At 43.5% G+C, this 20,000-nt stretch overlaps 1 protein-coding gene across 5 annotated transcripts in view; it reads left to right on the forward strand.

The window, feature by feature from the left end:
* LPCAT1 (lysophosphatidylcholine acyltransferase 1) overlaps positions 1–20,000 on the forward strand; it is a 114,332-nt gene that overhangs the window by 15,937 nt on the left and 78,395 nt on the right. The window contains exon 1 of one of the 5 annotated variants that reach the window (XM_056520926.1): positions 15,197–15,328. The exons of 1 other annotated variant lie outside the window; for it this stretch is intronic. In XM_056520926.1, the coding sequence (XP_056376901.1) occupies positions 15,248–15,328 (81 nt within the window). In that variant the 5' untranslated portion in view covers positions 15,197–15,247. Of the gene's footprint in view, positions 1–15,196; positions 15,329–17,561; positions 17,579–17,782; positions 17,932–19,182; positions 19,249–20,000 lie in introns of those variants that run through there. 3 more of the 5 variants (XM_056520931.1, XM_056520928.1, XM_056520927.1) reach the window with 3 other exon arrangements.

Consider the following 20,000-nt stretch of genomic DNA (forward strand, 5'->3'; position numbering starts at 1 on the left):
CTGGACAGTTTTTGACACGGTCAGCACATTTTTAAGGTGTACCTGCTGTAATTTCCAAAAGAACTGACTTGGCAGTGCAGCAGAGGCTACTGGCCATTATATAAGTGGCAGGTCAGGTCACAGCATCTAGAGGAGATAAACCAGTCAGATTACATAACCCTGGGAGTAACCAGAGACTATAACTGCATGTATTACACTGTTATATTATGCAAAGTACTTCTAATCTGTGTTTGTATAAGCCCGAGATGCGTACACTTGTAATATTTGTGTATGTTTGTTTGGTAATAGGAAGTCCATGAGCAACATTGTGCGAATCCAGTCTTGCCAGAATTGATGCCATATATCTGAATGGCTTTTCTAAGATTGATATGCACATGCTACAGAAACAGTCTATTTTCAAGTTTTAGCAATGACTCTTACTGTTTGCTTTCTAGCGCCTCAATTACACATGCAATTTTTGATGCAGGTTTTCGAGTCCAAGCCAGGTGTGGAAACAAAAAGAAGGAAACTTGTCAGTCCTTCCTCTATAATTTTCCTTTTCTCCTGCATTTAGCTAAAACAAAATTGCCACAAAAGCGGCATGCGTGATTCCTGCTCGCTTCTTTTCTTAAACAAGTATTTTTATCTTGTAATATCTTGTGTTGGTGTTTTATGTATCTTTTTAAAGAAGCCTATGGGGAAGAACCCCAGGAGAGAATCTAGAGCGTGCAATTATTAAAGGGTTACTCCGGGGAACTAATCCCGTAGCCCATCCTTTCCCTCTCATCAACCTATTTTCTTGTCTAAATATCAGTCATTGGCTATACAGAGCAGTTTCCCCTCTTTGGTTGTCACTCAAATGCATGAAGTAAGGGAATGACATCATCCAGCCATCCACTCTGTCTCTGTCCAAATCACTCTCTGAAAGCAGCTCCCACCATCCTGAGAGAGACAGACCACATGGTTTCTGCCCTGCCCTGATAAGTCATACTCCCTTCAGTGCTAAAAACTGGGAGGTGTGTACAGCTGCAATGATTGCTGGGAGATGTAGGCAAGGGGAGAGAAGGACAGCAAAGAATAACAAGCAGTCAGAGAAGACAACAGAGGCCACAGAAGCCATGCATATCTGGCAGGATGGTTTCCAGGGACCCTATCCAGGTAGTGTGATGGAACCAGTAGTATCCAAATTGTGGCCCTCCAGATGTTGCAAAAACTACAACTCCCAACATGCTCAAACAGCCAAAGGCTGATCATGCATGCTAGCAGTTGTAGATTTACAACAGCTGGGTGCACCCTGGTTGGGGAACACTGCTATAGACCGATCCATACAAGTCTCCTTCATGTTCCTGTTGTGATGAAAATCTTGTATTCTTCACATGTACATATGATAATCTCCCAAGTCATACATATACATGCCTCTGCGTTCTGCAGCATTTACTGGTATATGCATCACAATCTCTATTCTTAGAGAAGAAACCAGACTGAATCTTCTAGATACAGACTCCATGAAATGCCAGTTCACAAACTGCGGGACGTTCACGGCATCTGGTTGCCATGGAAACCTTACCCTATACATCAATATGGAGCAAATTACTATTTTTGGTAACTGTGCATACGTGTGTTATAGTGTGTAAAAATTATATAATTTACAATAAATTCCTGTTGGCCTGATATGTCCTGGATTATCACATATGTGCTTTGGCCTGTTATGTTTCTGCTATGTGGTGACCATACTAGTCTTCTCAGGTGACATAAGATTCTTGGGTTATGGCATACTCCTCTGCATTTTATATAGTTCTTTCGTATAAATATTCTAGCAAGTTCATTGCGGTAAAGTGGATCTGTGAGCTTAAAGGGGTATTCCAGGCAAAAACATTTTATTTCTCCCCCCCCCCCCCCCCCCCCCCTCCTGCGAACTCCCTACAGCACCTGCATTCTATGCGGGTGCTGAATCGCCAGTTTCGGAAACGTCCGGGTTTCCGGAACTGGGGACGTGACGTCATGCCCCCTCCCATAGAGACAAGAATGGAGGGGGAATGGCGTGATGTCACGTCCCCAGTTCCCGGAAACCCGGAGGTATCCGAAACTGGAGATTCAGCACCCGCATAGAATGCGGGTGCTGCAGGGAGATCACAGGGTGGCCCCAGCAGCAGGCCCCCCGCGATCAGACATCTTATCCCCTATCCTTAAGGGATAAAATGTTTTTGCCCGGAATACCCCTTTAATATGATCTATGTAAGGGCAGCTCCAGGCCCATATTCCTAATAGCCAGTATGGTACTGGAAATCTAAGGGGAGATTTATCAAGACCTGCCCAGAGGAAAAGTTGCTGAGTTCCCCATAGCAACCAATCAGATCGCTTCTTAAATTTTTTAAAACACCTCTAGACTGGTCAGAGTGCCTATGTTGACCTCTTTCCACTGCTGAAAGCATCTGCAGTGGGCATCTGAGCATTGCAACTGGACCATGGAGCTATGGAAAAAAAGCCTGGTCTGATTAATTACATTTTCTTTAACCATGGGGATTGCCAGGTGCTAAAGGGGTACTCCGGTGTAGAACTTTTCTTTAAACATCATCCCCAGTCTGCCGGAATATAAAACAAAAACCTGGACTTACTTGCCACCACTTCCTCAGTGTCTTGGTAAAGCTTCTCCCGGTCTTCTTCCTGGTTGCTGGTGGTCCACACATTACACTTCAGCTCAGCTGATCACCACTGGCAGGAATGTTCTGCCTTGGTCAGTGATAGTGTGAGCCACAGTGTGATGTGTTAAGACCCTGGACTGGTCCACTTGGTGCCGTGGCGCAATACGTCTCGCTACAGCTCAGCCTCTCGTCTGGAGGACTGGAGCAGCGATACCGGAACATTGAGGGAGCTCATTTATTTGTTTTATATGCTGGCAGCCTGGGACTGATGTGTAAAAAACTTTTATGCCGGACAACACATTTTAACTAGGAAAGAGATGATGACACCCGTTTGCTGAATAGAAAGTAGTCCACACTGCAAAAAAACTTTAAGGTATAGTTTGAGAAACATGTCAGTTTTCAGTTCAGAGTTCAGTGTGTTGACTTGGCCTCTAAGACTCGGTTCACACTGCGGAGATGCTGAGTGCGGCCACACGGACACTGCAGTCTCCAATAGACTGCAATGTGTTCCGCGAGTATTTCCACCTGAAGAATGAGCAACGCCATTCTTCAGGCGGAAATTTTAAAGCACATTTTCCGTTCTCAAATTTTGCTTCACAAATTCTGAAGTGTGAATTTGTTAACGGAAACCCGTTCCATATACTATACATTTTAGTAAGTGGAATTTCTGCCTGCAGGCGGAAATTCCGTAGTGTGAACCTAGCCTAAATGTCTCAGATTCCTCAATTTTACCAAGCATCTCTAAGAGGACTTGGAAAAGCAAGTCTGATCCATGAAGACCCCACCCTACATCTTACAGGACCTAGCAGTTCTGCAGCTACCATCTTGGTGCCAGATACCACCGCATCAACTACTAAGAGTTAATCTATGTTCACATAGCGGTATTTTTTTTACAAAAATATGGCTTTAAAATTGAGTGAAATATAACTGTCAGCTTTCTCCCCCTCGCACTAACCAGCAGTACTGGCTGGTAGTGCGGGGAACACTGATCAGTTTGGTCCTTACCATGCCTGGATCCGCCGTGCCGTTCGTAATCTTCTATTTTTGGAATATGCAAATGAGGTGCTAACTTGCACCGGACGGGCTAACTGGCACTCTGACGTCAGTGCTGCTGGCCACAGCGCCACCCAGCTCATCAATATTCCTCCCCTCTCTCTTCATTACAGAGCAGGGAGAAGAGGGAGAGGCGGAGGGAGGGGAGAAATATTGATGAGCTGGGCGTCGCTGCGGCCAGCGGCACTGACGTCAGAGCACCAGTTAGCCCGGACAGTGCTAGTTAGCACCTTATTGGCATATTCCGAAAGTAGAAGATTATGCCCGAACGGCGCGGCAGATCCGGGCACGGTAAGGACCAAACTGATCAGCGTCCCCCGCACTACCAGCCAGTACCACTGGTTAGTGCAGGGGAGAAAGCTGACACCTTTTTAAGGTGTAAAAAAAGCTATAGAAATTGATGCCAATTATTTCATATTTTTGCAGTGTCTTTCCGTTAGGAATTTTTTTTTTTTTTTTGTCTTTTGTTCTTTAATTATAAGAAAGTGTGCGCACTGACAGCTGTTTTACCATAGACTTTAAAAGATAACATTGGGGGAGATTTATCAAAACCTGTGCAGAGGAAAAGTGGAGCAGTTGCCCATAGCAACTAATAAGATCAAATTTCTTATTTTTCAGAGGCCTTTTGCTTTTTATTAAAAATAATTGAAGCAATCTGATTAGTTGCTATGGGCAACTGCTCCACTTTTGCTCTGCACAAGTTTTGATAGATCTCCCCAGTTTTCCTTTAACTTCACAAAAGTTTCCTTAGGCTGGGTCACTGCATACGGCCGAAAACGAAGCCGACCGGAGGCTGCGGTTCACTCCGGTCGGCTCATAGACATGCATTAAATACGGTTCCCCTATACGGCTAAGTGCGGGTGCCGCAATTAAGCCCCGCCCCCTCCCTCCTCCCAGCCGTATGCGGGAACCGTATTTAACAAAACGTGGTGAACCCAGCCTTACATAGGGCAGCTTGTTCATATTTGTGATCCTTTTCAAAGCTAAGCATTAAACGGCATTGCTGAGGTTTATGTTGCCACCTATAATCCAATATGGAGCAGAGCATGTACCATTGATTACCTTGGCATGTTTGCCTCTCAGGACTCTACAATGATGCTTGGTAACCCCGTAAGGGTTGTAATGATGGCTGTATTATGTGTTAGGCATCTTTTCTTGGAAGCTGTGACATGTGTTGGGTTGCAGAAAAAGAAAAATATAAAAATATTTATTTCCTCTTAGAACTTGAAGCCATGTGATCCTGGATGAAACTGTGGAATGATTTTACTTCACGGATCTGTTAATTCCCTCTAATTTCCTTACTGGCTCTCACAGGGCATGGAGGGAGTAGCAATCTAAGGAGCATTGCCTTGCCGGAAATATTGATTCCGTGTGACATTCTCACTTGCCTGACTTTAATCTTCGCTAGGAGCAAACAGGAAATTCCTCTTTTAGATTTATTTATTTTCTTAAATAAATAAATGATCCTAAAATACTATTTTTAGCATCAGAATTTCACATCTGCAAATATTATGTTAGATAGTCCAATGACTTTTATATGTTTACAGTTAAGTATTATTATTATTTTTCTATCATGGGAAAATATGTCCTAGGAAAATTCCTAATAGCAAGACAATGGGAAGAAGTTTCAAAACCAGATATTTCATGTAAATGTCTGGAGTGAGATTACATGGTCTTTAAAAATTATTTGGAACATTTTACAGGGCATTCGAACAGTTTGCTTTCACTTTATTCACATTTAGTTATAGTGCGGTCTTGGGCTTTAATAATACCGTATATAGTTTTCCCATCATTCTGCACTCAATAGCCCATAATACAAATGTAAAAATAGAATTTCAGAAGCCTTTATTGAAAAGCAAAAACTAAAATAATGCATTGACCTTGAAGGGGTACTCTGCTGCTCAGCGTTTGGAACAAACTGTTCCGAACACTGGAGCCGGCGCCGGGAGCCCGGGACAGTATTTTCAACTCCGCTTGCACGAGGCACTACCAGCTTGTTCTGCATCTAGGAGTGCTCAGGGAAGGGAAAGGCATGTAGTTAATAGCATATCTATTGACCAATTATATAAAGATTAGATCAAAACAATTTTTATAGAATCCATGATACTACAGAATTGTACTGTGTGCAGTAGAAGCAGAGCAGTATGATAAAGCTTTCCTATGAAGAAGCATCACTACTTACTTGGCACCCACAGGGAGTGAAGAGCCGATTACACTACCCTCCTTCCTCTTGCCAAGTGCCCATGCCAGATGCTATTGTAAGCTCTAGCAGCAAACTTCCTGCTCTCGAATACTTTGTGCACTTTCACAAGACGCTCAAGGAATCTACCCGGCATTTCTTCTCTTTATGTGAACAATTCTTCTCCTGATTGTTTCCTTCTCTTTCATCTGTCTCTTAAAGGGAACCTGCCATCATTCTTCCTGGAACACAGTCAGCATAAAACAGGGACATTCTCCCCTATTTCAACAATGGGATTAACTCTGAAATGTTCAAAAGAATTAGAGTTATACTAAGACATGTAGAAATGTTTAAATCCTGAAGGTGACAGCTGATTCCGATGCTTGCTCAATCCAGGTAGAAATTCAGTAAATACAATGTCCAATATAAGATGGCGCCACCACTGTAGAATCAAAGACTTTTATTGAATACATAGTTGGATCACGGATGCAATGCAAAGCTGGTCAACAGACTGTTTCATGCACCTGCGCTTACTTGTGACCTTATGATTTTTACAGTGGTGAGTGCCCCCTGATTGCTTCTATGTTGGTCTTGAAATTATAGTTTATATTACTGACCATAGTTATATGACTGAGGCGGCTTCTTTCTGCTTGGCCTCAATTGATCGCTTAAACAGTCAAGGTCAGGGGGGCGTGGAAAAGTCATCGGGGACAACCCCAGTTACTTGAAATCCCGTTTATGGGAGGTGTATGATTCCTCTGAACTGTTAGAGCATTTCCAAATGAATCCTACTTTGGTGAAATAAGAGATCTTTATGCTGCCTGTGGTTTGAGAAGCATGAAACTGATGGTGGGCTCCCTTTAAAACATGTTAAATCTAAAGGTAGATGTAGACTATAATATCTATTAATAAATGTCCATGTGATTTAACCAGAAGCAGTGTTTGCTCAAGAAAAGATGTGGGCTCAGTGCTGAGGGCAGCTAAAAGAAAAAATAAATAAATATAGAATTTGCTAGAAGTCTGTTTGGTAATTTTACTGCTTCCTTGTGGATTATCCTGGTTGCTCCCCTGCAATAGTGACTGTGTGGAAATGACTCTAAATATTCAGTGGTTGTGACTGGATACCGTATATACTCGAGTATAAGCCGAGTTTTTCAGCACGATTTTTCGTGCTGAAAACACCCCCCTCGGCTTATACTCGAGTGAACTCCCCCACCCGCAGTGGTCTTCAACCTGCGGACTTCCAGAGGTTTCAAAACTACAACTCCCAGCAAGCCAGGGCAGCCATCGGCTGTCCGGGCTTGCTGGGAGTTGTAGTTTTGAAACCTCCGGAGGTCCGCAGGTTGAAGACCACTGCGGCCTTCAACATCATCCAGCCCCCTCTCACCCCCTTTAGTTCTGAGTACTCACCTCCGCTCGGCGCTGGTCCGGTCCTGCAGGGCTGTCCGGTAAGGAGGTGGTCCGGTGAGGAGGTGGTCCGGGCTGCTATCTTCACCGGGGGCGCCTCTTCTAAGCGCTTCGGGCCCGGCCTCAGAATAGTCACGTTGCCTTGACAACGACGCAGATGCGTCATTGTCAAGGCAACGGCTCTATTCCGGGCCGGAAGCGCGGAGAAGAGGCGCCCCCGGTGAAGATAGCAGCCCGGACCACCTCCTCACCGGACCACCTCCTTACCGGACAGCCCTGCAGGACCGGACCAGCGCCGAGCGGAGGTGAGTACTCAGAACTAAAGGGGGGTGAGAGGGGGCTGGATGATGTTGAAGGCCGCAGTGGTCTTCAACCTGCGGACCTCCGGAGGTTTCAAAACTACAACTCCCAGCAAGCCCGGACAGCCGATGGCTGCCCGGGCTTGCTGGGAGTTGTAGTTTTGAAACCTCTGGAGGTCCGCAGGTTGAAGACCACTGAGGGCGAATGATGAGAAGAGGATGATGAAGGGGGGGGGGGGGGGGTGTGGGGATGATGAAGGGGGGTGGGGATGATGAAGGGGGGGGGGGTGTGGGATGATGACAAGGGGATGATGAAGGGGGGATGTGTGGGATGATAAGGGGATGTGTGGGATGATGACAAGGGGATGATGAAGGGGGGATGTGTGGGATGATGACAAGGGGATGATGAGGATGTTAATGACGGGTCTGGATGATGACAGGGGGGGATGAGGTATTTCCCACCCTAGGCTTATACTCGAGTCAATAACTTTTCCTGGGATTTTGGGTTGAAATTAGGGGTCTCGGCTTATACTCTAGTATATACGGTAAGTGGTATTAACAATGCCTTCCAGTAGAATCTGAAGTTGTATGTGGTGCTTTGTATGGACGGGGCATATACATTAGTTTCTAATAGGCTATGTGATTTAACCAGAAGTTTTTCATGCAAAAAAACGCAGATAAAAATGCACATTTTGCCACACAGTTTTTTTTCAGTAAAAAAAGACCGCGGCCAGATGTTTGTTGCAAGTCAGTAGTGAACTGCAAAATGCCAGATCCACTTGGCATTTTTAAAAATCCTTTCAGTGTTTTCCAGCTCTTTTGGGCTCAGAGGCTGTTTTAAAAAAAATTCAGAGTATGGCGTATTTTTTTTTCCCCAGAAGGTCTTGTCTTTTTCCCTCCCATAGAAGCCACGCCATGTGGGTTTTAACTTTGGCATAACCTCATCAGCTTTTATGAGTAGGTGAGCTCCAGACTGGACCAGGGGCAATCGCTGGATGTTGTACATCTGGATTTTTCCAAAGCATTTGATACGGTGCCACAATAAAGGTTGGTACATAAAATGAGAAGGATGGGGCTGGGGGAAAATGTGTGCAAGTGGGTAAGTAACTGGCTCAGTGATAGGAAACTGAGGGTGGTTATTAATGGTACTTATTCTGATTGGGTGACTGTTACTAGTGGGGTACCACGGGTCAGTCTTGAGTCCTGTTCTATTTAATATATTCATTAATGACCTTGTAGAGAGGTTGAATAGTAAAGTAGCAATCTTTGCAGATGATACTAAACTCTGTAAAGCGGAAAACACAATAGAGGACAGTGCACTGTTAAAATGGATCTGGATAGTTTGGAGGTTTGGGCTGAGAAGTGGCAGATGAGGTTCAACACTGATAAATGTAAGGTAATGTACATGAGGAAGAAAAATCCAGGCTGGGATTATGTATTAAATGGGAGCACACTTGAGACGACTGATGTGGAAAAGGACTTAGGATCCTTAATAACTTAAAGGGTAACTCATTAAAACAAATTTTTGCTATTGCACTCCTTATGGTTAATAAAAAATATTTGTTAAAAAAAAAATGAAGTTTTCTATGTTTTATTGTTTTATTTGTGCTTAAAAAGCTCCAGAGCACATTTCCCCCAATCTTATACACAGACTTTGGGCCGAAGTCCAAACACAGAAAGTGCAGCCTGGAGTGCTGAGGGGGGGGGGGGGGTTGTCCAGCCTCATCCAGTCATAGCTCCTCACACTTAACTGTCATATGCTGTTGGTTGGACACCCCCCCCCCTCAGCACTCCAGGCTGCACTTCCTGTGTTTGGTCTTTGGTCCAAAGTTTGTGTATGAGATGGGGGGGGGGGGGGGGGGAGTGTGCTCTTGAGCTTTTTTTAAGCACAAATAAAACATTTAATTTTTTTTTAAACAAAGTATATTAGAAATATTTTTTATTTACCATAAGGATTGCAATAGCAAAAATTTGTTTTAATGAGAGTGCCCATTTAACAGTAAATTTAGCTGTAGTGACCAGAGTCGGGCAGCTGCTGCCAAGGAAATTAAAATCATGGGGTGCATCAATAGGGGCATAGATACCCACGACAAGGAAATAATTCTACCACTATACAAATCACTAGTCAGACCACACATAGAATACTGTGTACAGTACTGGGCACCAGTGTACAAGAAAGATATAGTGGAGCTGGAGAGGGTTCAAAGACGGGCAACCAGAGTAATACGGGGAATGGGAGGACTACAGTACCCAGAAAGATTATCAGAATTAGGGTTATTTAGTTTAGAAAAAAGAAGGCTTAGGGGCGACCTAATAACTATGTATAAATATATCAGGGGGCAGTAGAGAGATCTCTCCCATGATCTATTTATACCCCGGACTGTATCTATAACAAGGGGGCATCCTCTATGTCTAGAGGAAAGAAGGTTTCTACACCAGCACAGACGGGGGTTCTTTACTGTAAGAGCAGTGAGACTGTGGAATTCTCTCCCGGAGGAGGTGGTCATGGTGAACTCTGTAAAATTTAAAAGGGGTCTGGATGCATTTTTGGAGAATAATAACATTACAGGTTATGGATTCTATATTTATAGGGACAGAATGTTGATCCAGGCATTTATTCTGATGCCATATTTGGAGTCAGGAAGGAATTTTTACCTCCCTTGTATGAGAGTTTTTTTTTACCTTCCTCTGGATCAACTCAGTAGGGATTTATTAGGGATATAGGTTGAACTTGATGGACTCTGGTCTTTTTTTCAACCTTATGAACTATGTTACTATGTTTTTGCAGGTGGTTTTTATTCTTTTTTCTTTAACTATCCAAAAAAGTGATGGAGATACCTTAGGTTACGTAGGGTACCATTTTTAAAAAAAGAAGACCTTGCATTATGGGCACACTTCCCAGTAGAGAGCGCCAAAAATGTCCTAACCCATTTTTTATTTTCTTTTTTCTTCTCATTTCAGATACGTGTATGCAGAGGATTATGGCGTATTTGGATGACTACTGCGGATCAACTGGATTTTTTTTCTTTTAATAAAATGGCAAACTCTTAATGTTGGCCCCAAAAACAGCTAGCGCTAACCCTCAATTATTACCCCGATACCCCCCGCCACGCGGGTGCTGGGTACCAACAGGTGCGGAGCGTCAAAATTGGCGCTCCTGGGTCTAGGCGGTAACAGGCTGGTGTTATTAAGGCTGGGGAGGGCCAGTAACAATGGTCCTAGCCCACCCTGGTAACATCATGCTGTTGCTGATTGGTTGGTATCTGACTGTGAATAAAAATACGGGGAACCCTATGTTTTTTTTCTTTTCATAAATAAATAAAACAAACAAACAAAAACGCATAGGGTTCCCTGTATTTTTATTCACACCCAGATACCAACTAAGCAGCAACAGCATGACGTTACCAGGGTGGGCTAGGATCATTGTTACTGGCCCTCCCCAGCCTAAATAACACCAGCCTGTTACTGCCTAGGCCCAGGAGTGCCATTTTTTACGCTCCGGGCCTGATGGTACCGGCTGTTCCCAGCACCCCTGTGGCAGTGGGTACTGGGGTAACAATTGGGGGTTAGCGCTAGGTGTTTTTGGGGCTTACGCTAAGCCCCAGCTTAGTAATGGATTCCGTCAAGAAGACTGCTTCCACTAGTAAGCCTAAAAATTCAATAAAAAAATTAAAAAAAACGACACATTGGAAAAATTATTTTATTTAAAAAAACACTCCCCCACAATCCTCGTTAGCCATTTTATTAAAATAAAAAAAATCCAGTTCTTCTGCAATAGTCCTACAAATCCGCCGTAATCCTCTGCATACACGGATCTGAAACAAGAAGAAAAAAGAGACGCAAAAAAAAAAAAAAAATGGGCACTGCCAGAAGGTTCTGTTCACATTATACAAAACTGACAATGTGAACAGAGCCTCACACCCTTAACAGCCTGGCTCCCATCTGTAGCTCCTTCCCCTAATGATGTCATCACAGGGTGGAGCTACACAGACCCAGCAGGGACAGGGAGCTAGTGACCTCCTCTTCTGTATACACTATTTACAGCCATCTATAAATAGCTGTATATAGTATATACCGCCCAAAGGGGCTATAGGAGCAGGGAGTCCTGTCAGTATAGTGAAAGGATTCCTGGCTCCTGTATAGTATACACGGGTACACTATGTCCCCCTGTATACTATACGGCTGGTGGAGATAAGCAGTGATGCTATACATCACTCCTCATCTCCTTACACTCTGTGGACCGGGCGCTCAGCTTCCGACCCACAGAGTGGTACCTGAAGGCAGTGAGAAAACTGCCACAGGGGACAAAATTAGCTGTTTCCACACACCAGGAAAAATGCCAAAACGCAGGAAAAAGCTGTGGCAGTTTTTCTGGCAGTTATTCCTGGTGTTTTTGCTGGTGGGGAAAAACCCCCAGTGGAATCCTAGCCTTAGGGATGCACTGAAAGGAAATTTAGGCTGTGTGTGGCCGAAACCAAAAATGCATTGCCCCACCCACCTTTTTCAATATAGTTTTTGTAAAGTAGTAGTATCAGAATTTTTTAGTTACTGATGTACTTGTAGCCACAGAACTGCCATTTACCATACATTGACTCCAGGATACACTATAGAAGTACATACCTATCTGGTTGCTATGGGCAGCTTCTCCATTTTTCCTCAGCACATTTTGATAAATCTCCCACTTCTAGCTATAAATAAATAAATACTCAAAATGTTCTCTTCTGACCCCTATAACTTTCTTATTTTTCAATATACGGGGTTGTATAGGGGCTATTTTTTTGCGCCATGGGGGGGGGGGGGGGCGCTTTGGTCTGTGCCACACGAGGGGGGGATTGTGTAGCATCAGTGTGAGGTGCCGGTGTGAGGTGGTTTTTTGCGCCCCGTAGATCCATGCGTCCGCTCCTCCCCCAGCTCTCCGAACATTTCCGAAGCTAGAACTGGGGGAGGGCAGAGCAAGGGGAGAGAGAAGGTCCACGCCCCCTCCCTCATCTCCCCTCCCTGAGCTCGGCTGGACGCAGATCTCTACGGCACGCCCCCTCCCTGAGGACATAGATCGCCACGGCAGGTCCCTCCCTCATCTCTCCGAGCTGAGGACGTAAATCTCCACGGCAGGTCCCCTCCCTCATCTCTCCTCCCTGAGGACGTAGAGCAGTCCTCCCAATGAGCTCTATGTGTAAAGGGGGACATACTGTACGGGCTAAAGGGGGACATTCTGTATGGGCTAAAGGGGGACATTTAGCCCATACAGTATGTCCCCCTTTAGCCCGTACAGTATGTCCCCCTTTACACATATAGCTCATTGGGAGCACTGCTCTACGTCCTCAGGGAGGAGAGATGAGGGAGGGGAGCTGCCGTGGCGATCTATGTCCTCAGGGAGGGGGCGTGCCGTAGAGATCTGCGTCCAGCCGAGCTCAGGGAGGGGAGATGAGGGAGGGGGCGTGGACCTTCTCTCTCCCCTTACGCTGCCCTCCCCGAGCTCTAGCTTCGGAAATGTTCGGAGAGCTGGGGGAGGAGCGGACGCATGGATATACGGGGGCGCAAAAAAAACACCTCACACAGGAGTGCAGTTTAAACCACGCCCCTATTCTAGGTCTCGCCCACCGAAATTATCAGCAGGAAATCCCCTTGGCCGAAAGGGGCATTTTCGGACGAAATTTTGGTGCATCTCTAGGGTCTCTAATCCATTCAGATCATTTCTATCCAGGCCTCTCATTTGTTCCTGCTAGCATGCTTGTTTGTCAGCTCTAGTCCTCAAGTGTCCTGTAAAGTCTTTAAAAAATATCTTAAAAATGTACCTGTTGTTTTTGGGGGGCTTTTCAGAATAAGCTGCACTGTGTGTGCACATGAGAAGTAGCACGATTTATGACCATTATGTAACTTGTATATGGTATTTTTTAACAGATTTTTTAACAGGCTTCATCTAAATATTCAGTTCCCCCAGAGCTGGTAGGGGAGCCTTATGTCTATGGTGTCTTCCTTACATTGCACACGCGTAGGCGGCGATCCTAAATGTCTGTGTTTCTGTATACAGCTGTGTAAACTGTGCATAAAGCCCTGCGGCCAGATCTCTAGGAGTTGTCTGTATGGTCTCTCTCTCTGTCTGGTGTCTTCCCAGGCACTTGCCCTCTCATTCCCGCCTTTCCCCTCTATAGACTTGTATTGCTTGTAATTTGATCACTGAGTGAGCGCAGGACAAAATGTAGCTTATTTTCTGAGTGGACAGTCTGACAGTCTGGGTGAGGGAATAAGAGGAAAACAGGAGAAACAAACTTTTGTCTTATGTACTCTTGTACTATTGATCCTTGCAAAGCTTGTTGAAAAGACAGTGCCCATTTAATTCATGTCCACTTAAGTTAAATAATGCTGTTTAAAGGGGTACTCCGGCCCTAAGACATCTTATCCCCTATCCAAAGGATAAGGGATAAGATGTCTGATCGCGTGGGGTCCCGCCGCTGGGGACCCCCGCAATCTCTCATGCAAACCCTCACCCGTGGCAGCTGCACAGTGATGTTTGCTCTGTGTCTGAAGGGTCACGACTACGGGGCCGGAGTTTTGTGATGTCACCACCCTGCCCCTTGTCATGTCACGCCCGCCCCATAATGCAAGTCTATGGGAGGGGGTGTGATGGCCGTCACGCCCCCTCCCGTAGACTTGCATTGAGGGGGCGTGATGTCATAGACTTGCATGTCTATGGGAGGGGGCGTGATGTCACGTGATGTGCCTGGAGGGTGCACTGAGATTGTGGGGGTCCCCAGTGGCGGGACCCCTGCGATCATACATCTTCTCCCCTATCCTTTGGATAGGGGATAAGATGTATAAACCCGGAATACCCCTTTAATTTACATGCAGCAGATGTGTTGCAAGAATCTCTGCATCTGAAAACTGGCTCCACACATGTAAATAGGGTTATTTCTGCGGTACTCACGTGTTTTTTTTTTTTTGCTAATTAAATAAATAGGACAGTAGCAGAAATTTCGGCAACAAATTTCCACAACAATTGTGTGGAGAGTCTGCAGAAAATACAGTGGTGGTTAAGGGAATGAGGTTAAAAAAAAACAACCTTATCCTCAAGCTGGGGGGGGGGGGGGGGGGGGGAACTAAAGTTGACCTTTAGTACTGTTTTTACATCTGCAGCATAAATAATGCTGTTATATGCTGTTAAATAATATGTTGAATTTGTAAAGTTTGTCCACAAATCTGCAACAAAATCAGCTGTGGAAATGCAGCTTTTTCTCTATTTTTGGATGTATGTAACAGATAACAAAGTTCTGAAGGTATAGTTGGCCATACTCATTCAGTCGACTGCTGTTCCTTCCGTTCTCCCAATATACCTGTATGATTGGTTTGTCTGCATATTTTCTCAATGTACAGATAGCATGATGCAAGAAGACCAAAGACTTTTCTTGCCCATAAAGTTGAACTGTCACAGAGTATATGCATGTGAAGCTGCACACACAGTGCACTAGAACTTCACAAGCATATTCTCAGCATACCTTTATAAATTAGGCTGTTTAATACTTACAAAAAAGCAACAACTTTAGAATCCCTCCGGGAGTCAAGCTACCAGTCTGAGAGGCGGAGCCTGGGGGCCACACCCTCTCTCTCTGCAGAGCAGAGTTACACTGAGCCGACGCAGGCAGGCGAGCCCTGTGTGTCAATCAACTGTGTGATGTAGCCGCAGAGAGGTGATGTGGCCCTGTAGCAGTGCGAACCTGGGCTCCAATTGTCGGCCTGCCCCTGAGGGATTCCAAAGTTGTGTATTTATAACGGTATGCTGGAAATATGCTTGAGAAGCCTTATGAACGGTGTGTGTGCAGCTTCACAAGCGTATTCTTGGTGACAGTTGCAGTTGAAGGCATTTTTAAATGAGATTTTTATTGAATTTTTTAAAACATTTGAAAAACGTTTTTGCTATACAGTTCCTGTATACAGTTTCAAGTTACAAACCATACGGAAACCTTATAGAAAACTGTATGCATTAACTTATCGTTGTAAACTGTATGTCAAACACATCATCCGGTTTAGTCCGCTTTGTGTCTTATATATTTTGTCTGTTTCTTTTTTTTTAACCCATTTTTACCGTTTTTTTTTGTCTGGTTTTTTTGGTCCGGGTGAAAAACCGTATTAAACCGTATATGTTTTTTTTTTTTTTTTTTTTTTTTTTTTTTTTAACATGGGAGTCAATGGGAACTGTACAGAATCGTATGTGCGTACGGTTCCATCCAGTTTGCACCATACGGTTTTTTTACTTTGCACAGTTTTTTTTCCCTTGGAATTTCAATAAAACAAGTGAAACTTTATTAAAAATGGAGTGAAAAGTTAACTTTTTTTTTTCTTAAAAAATGGAGGCAACCGGAAATCATTTTTCAAACCGTAAACTGTTTTTAACAATTTATGGGTTGAAATTTCTACACACGTTTTGATACAGTTTAGTCAGGTTTTGGGGAATCAGTTTTTCATCAAAAACCTGACACGGAACTGTATTGCAAAAACGTGGTGTGCATGCACCCTAAGATGAATGAACAGCTATGCCACCTGCAAGAATTCAGGGCCTCATAGACTGCATGCTGCCATTGTTGTTAAGGGGGGCAATACACATTTTTTTTCTGTGTCATTCTGTTATACCATTTATAAACATGAGTGATCAGGCAAAACAAATTTATTTTATTTCCAATGGGATTTCTATTCATATGTAGGTTATATTACCATTTCTCCAAGGATTTGCAAACTTTTGAGCATAACTGTATATGCCCCTTTCATGACCAGAATCTTAATGATTAAAACTGTCAGAAAACTGGTTGGGCCTGGGTGTCACCAATTTTAATTTTGACTTAGGCTGGGTTCACACCACGTTTTCTTAAATACGGTTCCCATATACGGTTTGGAGGAGGGGGGCGGGGCTTAATCGCGGCGCCCGCACTCAGCCGTATTCGGGAACCGTATTTAATGCAAGTCTATGAGCCAACCGGAGTGAACCGCAGCCTCCGGTTGGCTTCGTTTTCGGCCGTATGCGGTTTCCCGACCGCAGGCAAAAACGTGGTCGACCACGTTTTTGCCTGCGGTCGGGAAACCGCATACGTTTCGGGAAACCGCCACGTTTTTGCCTGCGGTCGGGAAACCGCCTCCAGCCAAAATTATAGTATTGCCGCACCCCCATAAACCATTTCTGAATCTCCTCATAAAGTTTCATATAGCTATGTATAAGGCTTTATTCCACATGTATTGTTCAGTCTAAGGCTGCGTTCCCACCACGTTTTTGCAATACAGTTCCCATGTACGTTTTCAATATGAAAACCGTACGGAACTGTATTGAAAACCGCATGCATTGACTCTCCATTAAAAACCGTATGCCAAGCAGTGCATCGGGTTGTGTACTTTTTGCTTCTTGTACGGTTTTGTCTGTTTTTTTTTCCCAAACCCTACCACAGTTGTTTGTCCAGGTGAAAAACCGTATTAAATTGGACATGGTTTCTTTAACATGGGAGTCAATGAGAACCGTATGTGCGTATGGTTCCATCTGCACATGGGCATTAAGGCACTCCCCGAATGGAATGAAAAGTTTAAGCCTTTTTATTTTTTTTAAACTGATGCAATCGGACATCATTTTTTAAACTGTATACGGGTTAAAATTTGTACACATGTTTTGATCCAGTTTAGTATGGTTTTGAGGAATCCGTTATTCATCAATAACCGGTTACGGGAACTGTATTACAAAAACGTGGTGTGAATGCAGCCTAATGTGTATGGGTCATCCTGACTGTTTGGGAACAATGGGGGGAGTTTTATCAAATCCTTTCCAGAGGAAACGTTGCTGAGTTGCCCATAGCAACCAATAAGATTGCTTTTTTTTTTTTTTTTTTTTTAAAAGGCCTGTGAAAAATGAAAGAAGCGATCCGATTGGTTGCTATGGGCAACTGGACAACATTTCCTCTGCACAGGTTTTGATAAATCTCCCGCAAGCAGGATTGAACCTGCTGGAATTCACCATGTCCATACCCCCCGGAGCCATACGTTACATGGTGTGCAATATTTTGAGCTGACGGATACTTTAAAAGTGTTATGAATTGGTCCTTATCTAGGAGTATCACACACTTATGGGGAGATATATCAATACCAGTGCAGAGGAAATGTTGTCCAGTTGCCCATAGCAACCAATCAAATTGCTTCTTTCATTTTGCAGAGGCCTTGTTAAAAATGAAAGAAGAAATCTGATTGGTTGCCATGGGTAACTGGGCATTTTTTTTTCCCCTCTGCACAGTCTGATGGCCGTTTGCAATATGTTTTTCTTTACTTTCCAAGGGAGTTAAAGATCTCATTCTCTGAGCTGCAGACATGGGCAGATAACTGATAGATGGATAAAATGATAACAAAGGTATATAGCCGTGTTAGAGCATCTATAACTTGGTTGTTATCAGGACACGTACGTGGTGTATGAATATACTGAACAAGTTAGCAGTCTGGGTCCTTATATTTTAATCACAGTAAATAAATAATGTTAGGACTGCAACTAATGATTATTTTCATTATCTACTAGTTGGCTTATTTATGTTTTCGATTTCGAATTAAAACAATCCAACATGATCTACAGCTTTTATCTATACTAATTTGGCATAGAGTGAACTTTTTTATAGTCTTTTATTCTGTGTTCTTTTTTTTTTTCTGTTTGTTTGTTCATGCCATTCAGCGTGCGGGAGAAGTGATGTTATTTTATATGTTCTGCACCTTAATAATATTCCAAAACAAATAGGCAGCGGCAACTCCAATATGGTGAAAAAGTAGGTGTCTTTATTCACACAATGTGATGTTTGAAGGGTTTTATTTTTTTATTATATAAATTTTTTTTCTTTTATTACCCCTATCCTAGGAGACTTGTAAGAGCAATAATTCCATAAGATTTATACTCAGTAGCCAAGTCCATGCAGCACCATAGGCCTAGCAAAGACCTTGGACTGTGACAACAGATCTGCTGCCTAAGATTGTGTTGTGGATGAGATCTATAAATCTGCTTTACCAATAAATCTTGTAACACCCGTTTAGATGTCTCCATCAACAGAAAGCAGATCACCCTGTGAGGGCTGTTAGTGGCGACCTACCCGCTGCAGACTGCTGCTATGGGGCGGGCTGAGTTCCTGAGCCCTCTACATACATACCTCTTAGTGGTCCCATAGCAAACACAAATGTCATGGGGTCTTCCCTCTGTCAACATAGTGGGTCTGCCCACCCGCAATTATAATGATTTTCTTAATCCATTATTGATTTAGTTATTTCAGCCCTAGATATTATATTTTGACATTTGCACATAACACTGCTACTTGCCCCGGTACTACTGTAATGGAGATACACTGGGTAACATGGGTAATAGGATAGTTGAAAGTATAAATAATGCAGATGGCATTTAGTGTTCTTATTGGATGGACTATGTATAATGAATCCTTTTTATGGTTTAGAATGGCTTGTAGTATCTCTTTCTACACATAAGGCCATATACAGCATAGGTGTTTGTGCCCATAGCACGGAAAGATGAAACAAGCTGTATATTAGAGAATTGTATGAAATCTATGCTCATCACATGATCTATTATAGTGCGTATATCTATAAGTAACCCAGCTGATTGATCTGGCTTTCATTCTACACCCACATGTTCTGTATTGAGGTTGCAGTCTATTTTTGTGACACCTCCATAAATATGGTATGTTGTCATTTCATCTACCCTGTCATTTTCATTAAGCATGGCACGTACATAATTTTCTGTCTGAGGTTTCAACATGCTTTCAAGTTCATTGACCATGAATTCTTGCCTTGACACTCTTAGAGGGATCTTTCTTTACATCTACATACAGTTTATTGCTGATGTTTTCTTATGTGGCTGTTTGTTGATCTTCACAAGCAGTTTTTCCTGTTCTTCAGCCTTATGCTTTAGTTACAGGATATAGTACCAAAACTTTACCAATCCCTTCTTGAGAAAGGTCTCTGGTTTTCAGTGTATTGTTTTCTAAAGTCATTTTGTATTGAGTATCTGTTCTCTGCTTTTCAGTTCTCTTTTATAGGAAAAAAAAGGAACATTAAGTAATGTATTGTTTTGTAAAGTCATTTTGTCTTATCTGTTTGTATCTGTCGCCATGCCCTCTACCCACGAAGAGTCGGGGCCCCATGCAGGAGATCGCGAGGGGTCCCATCGGTTGGGCCCCCCCCCCCCCATCCCCGATCTAAAACTTTTATGTCCTATCTTTTGGAGTTTTCTTGCAGGATCTATCTCCTTTGATGCTATCTGTGGTAGAAATGTTACAACACACATCAGTCTGCTTGGTATAGGGCTGCCTAGCTGTAGCCCGGTCAGAATGCCCATGCTGACTCGTGCTTGCTGAACTGCAAAGATTTAGCGTGAATGGTTTGAGGAACGGAACAAAGAATTCAAGGTGTTTACTTTTCAAGTTTCTCAGA

This window comes from Hyla sarda, chromosome 5, assembly GCF_029499605.1.
Source record: "Hyla sarda isolate aHylSar1 chromosome 5, aHylSar1.hap1, whole genome shotgun sequence".
NCBI lineage: Eukaryota > Metazoa > Chordata > Amphibia > Anura > Hylidae > Hyla > Hyla sarda.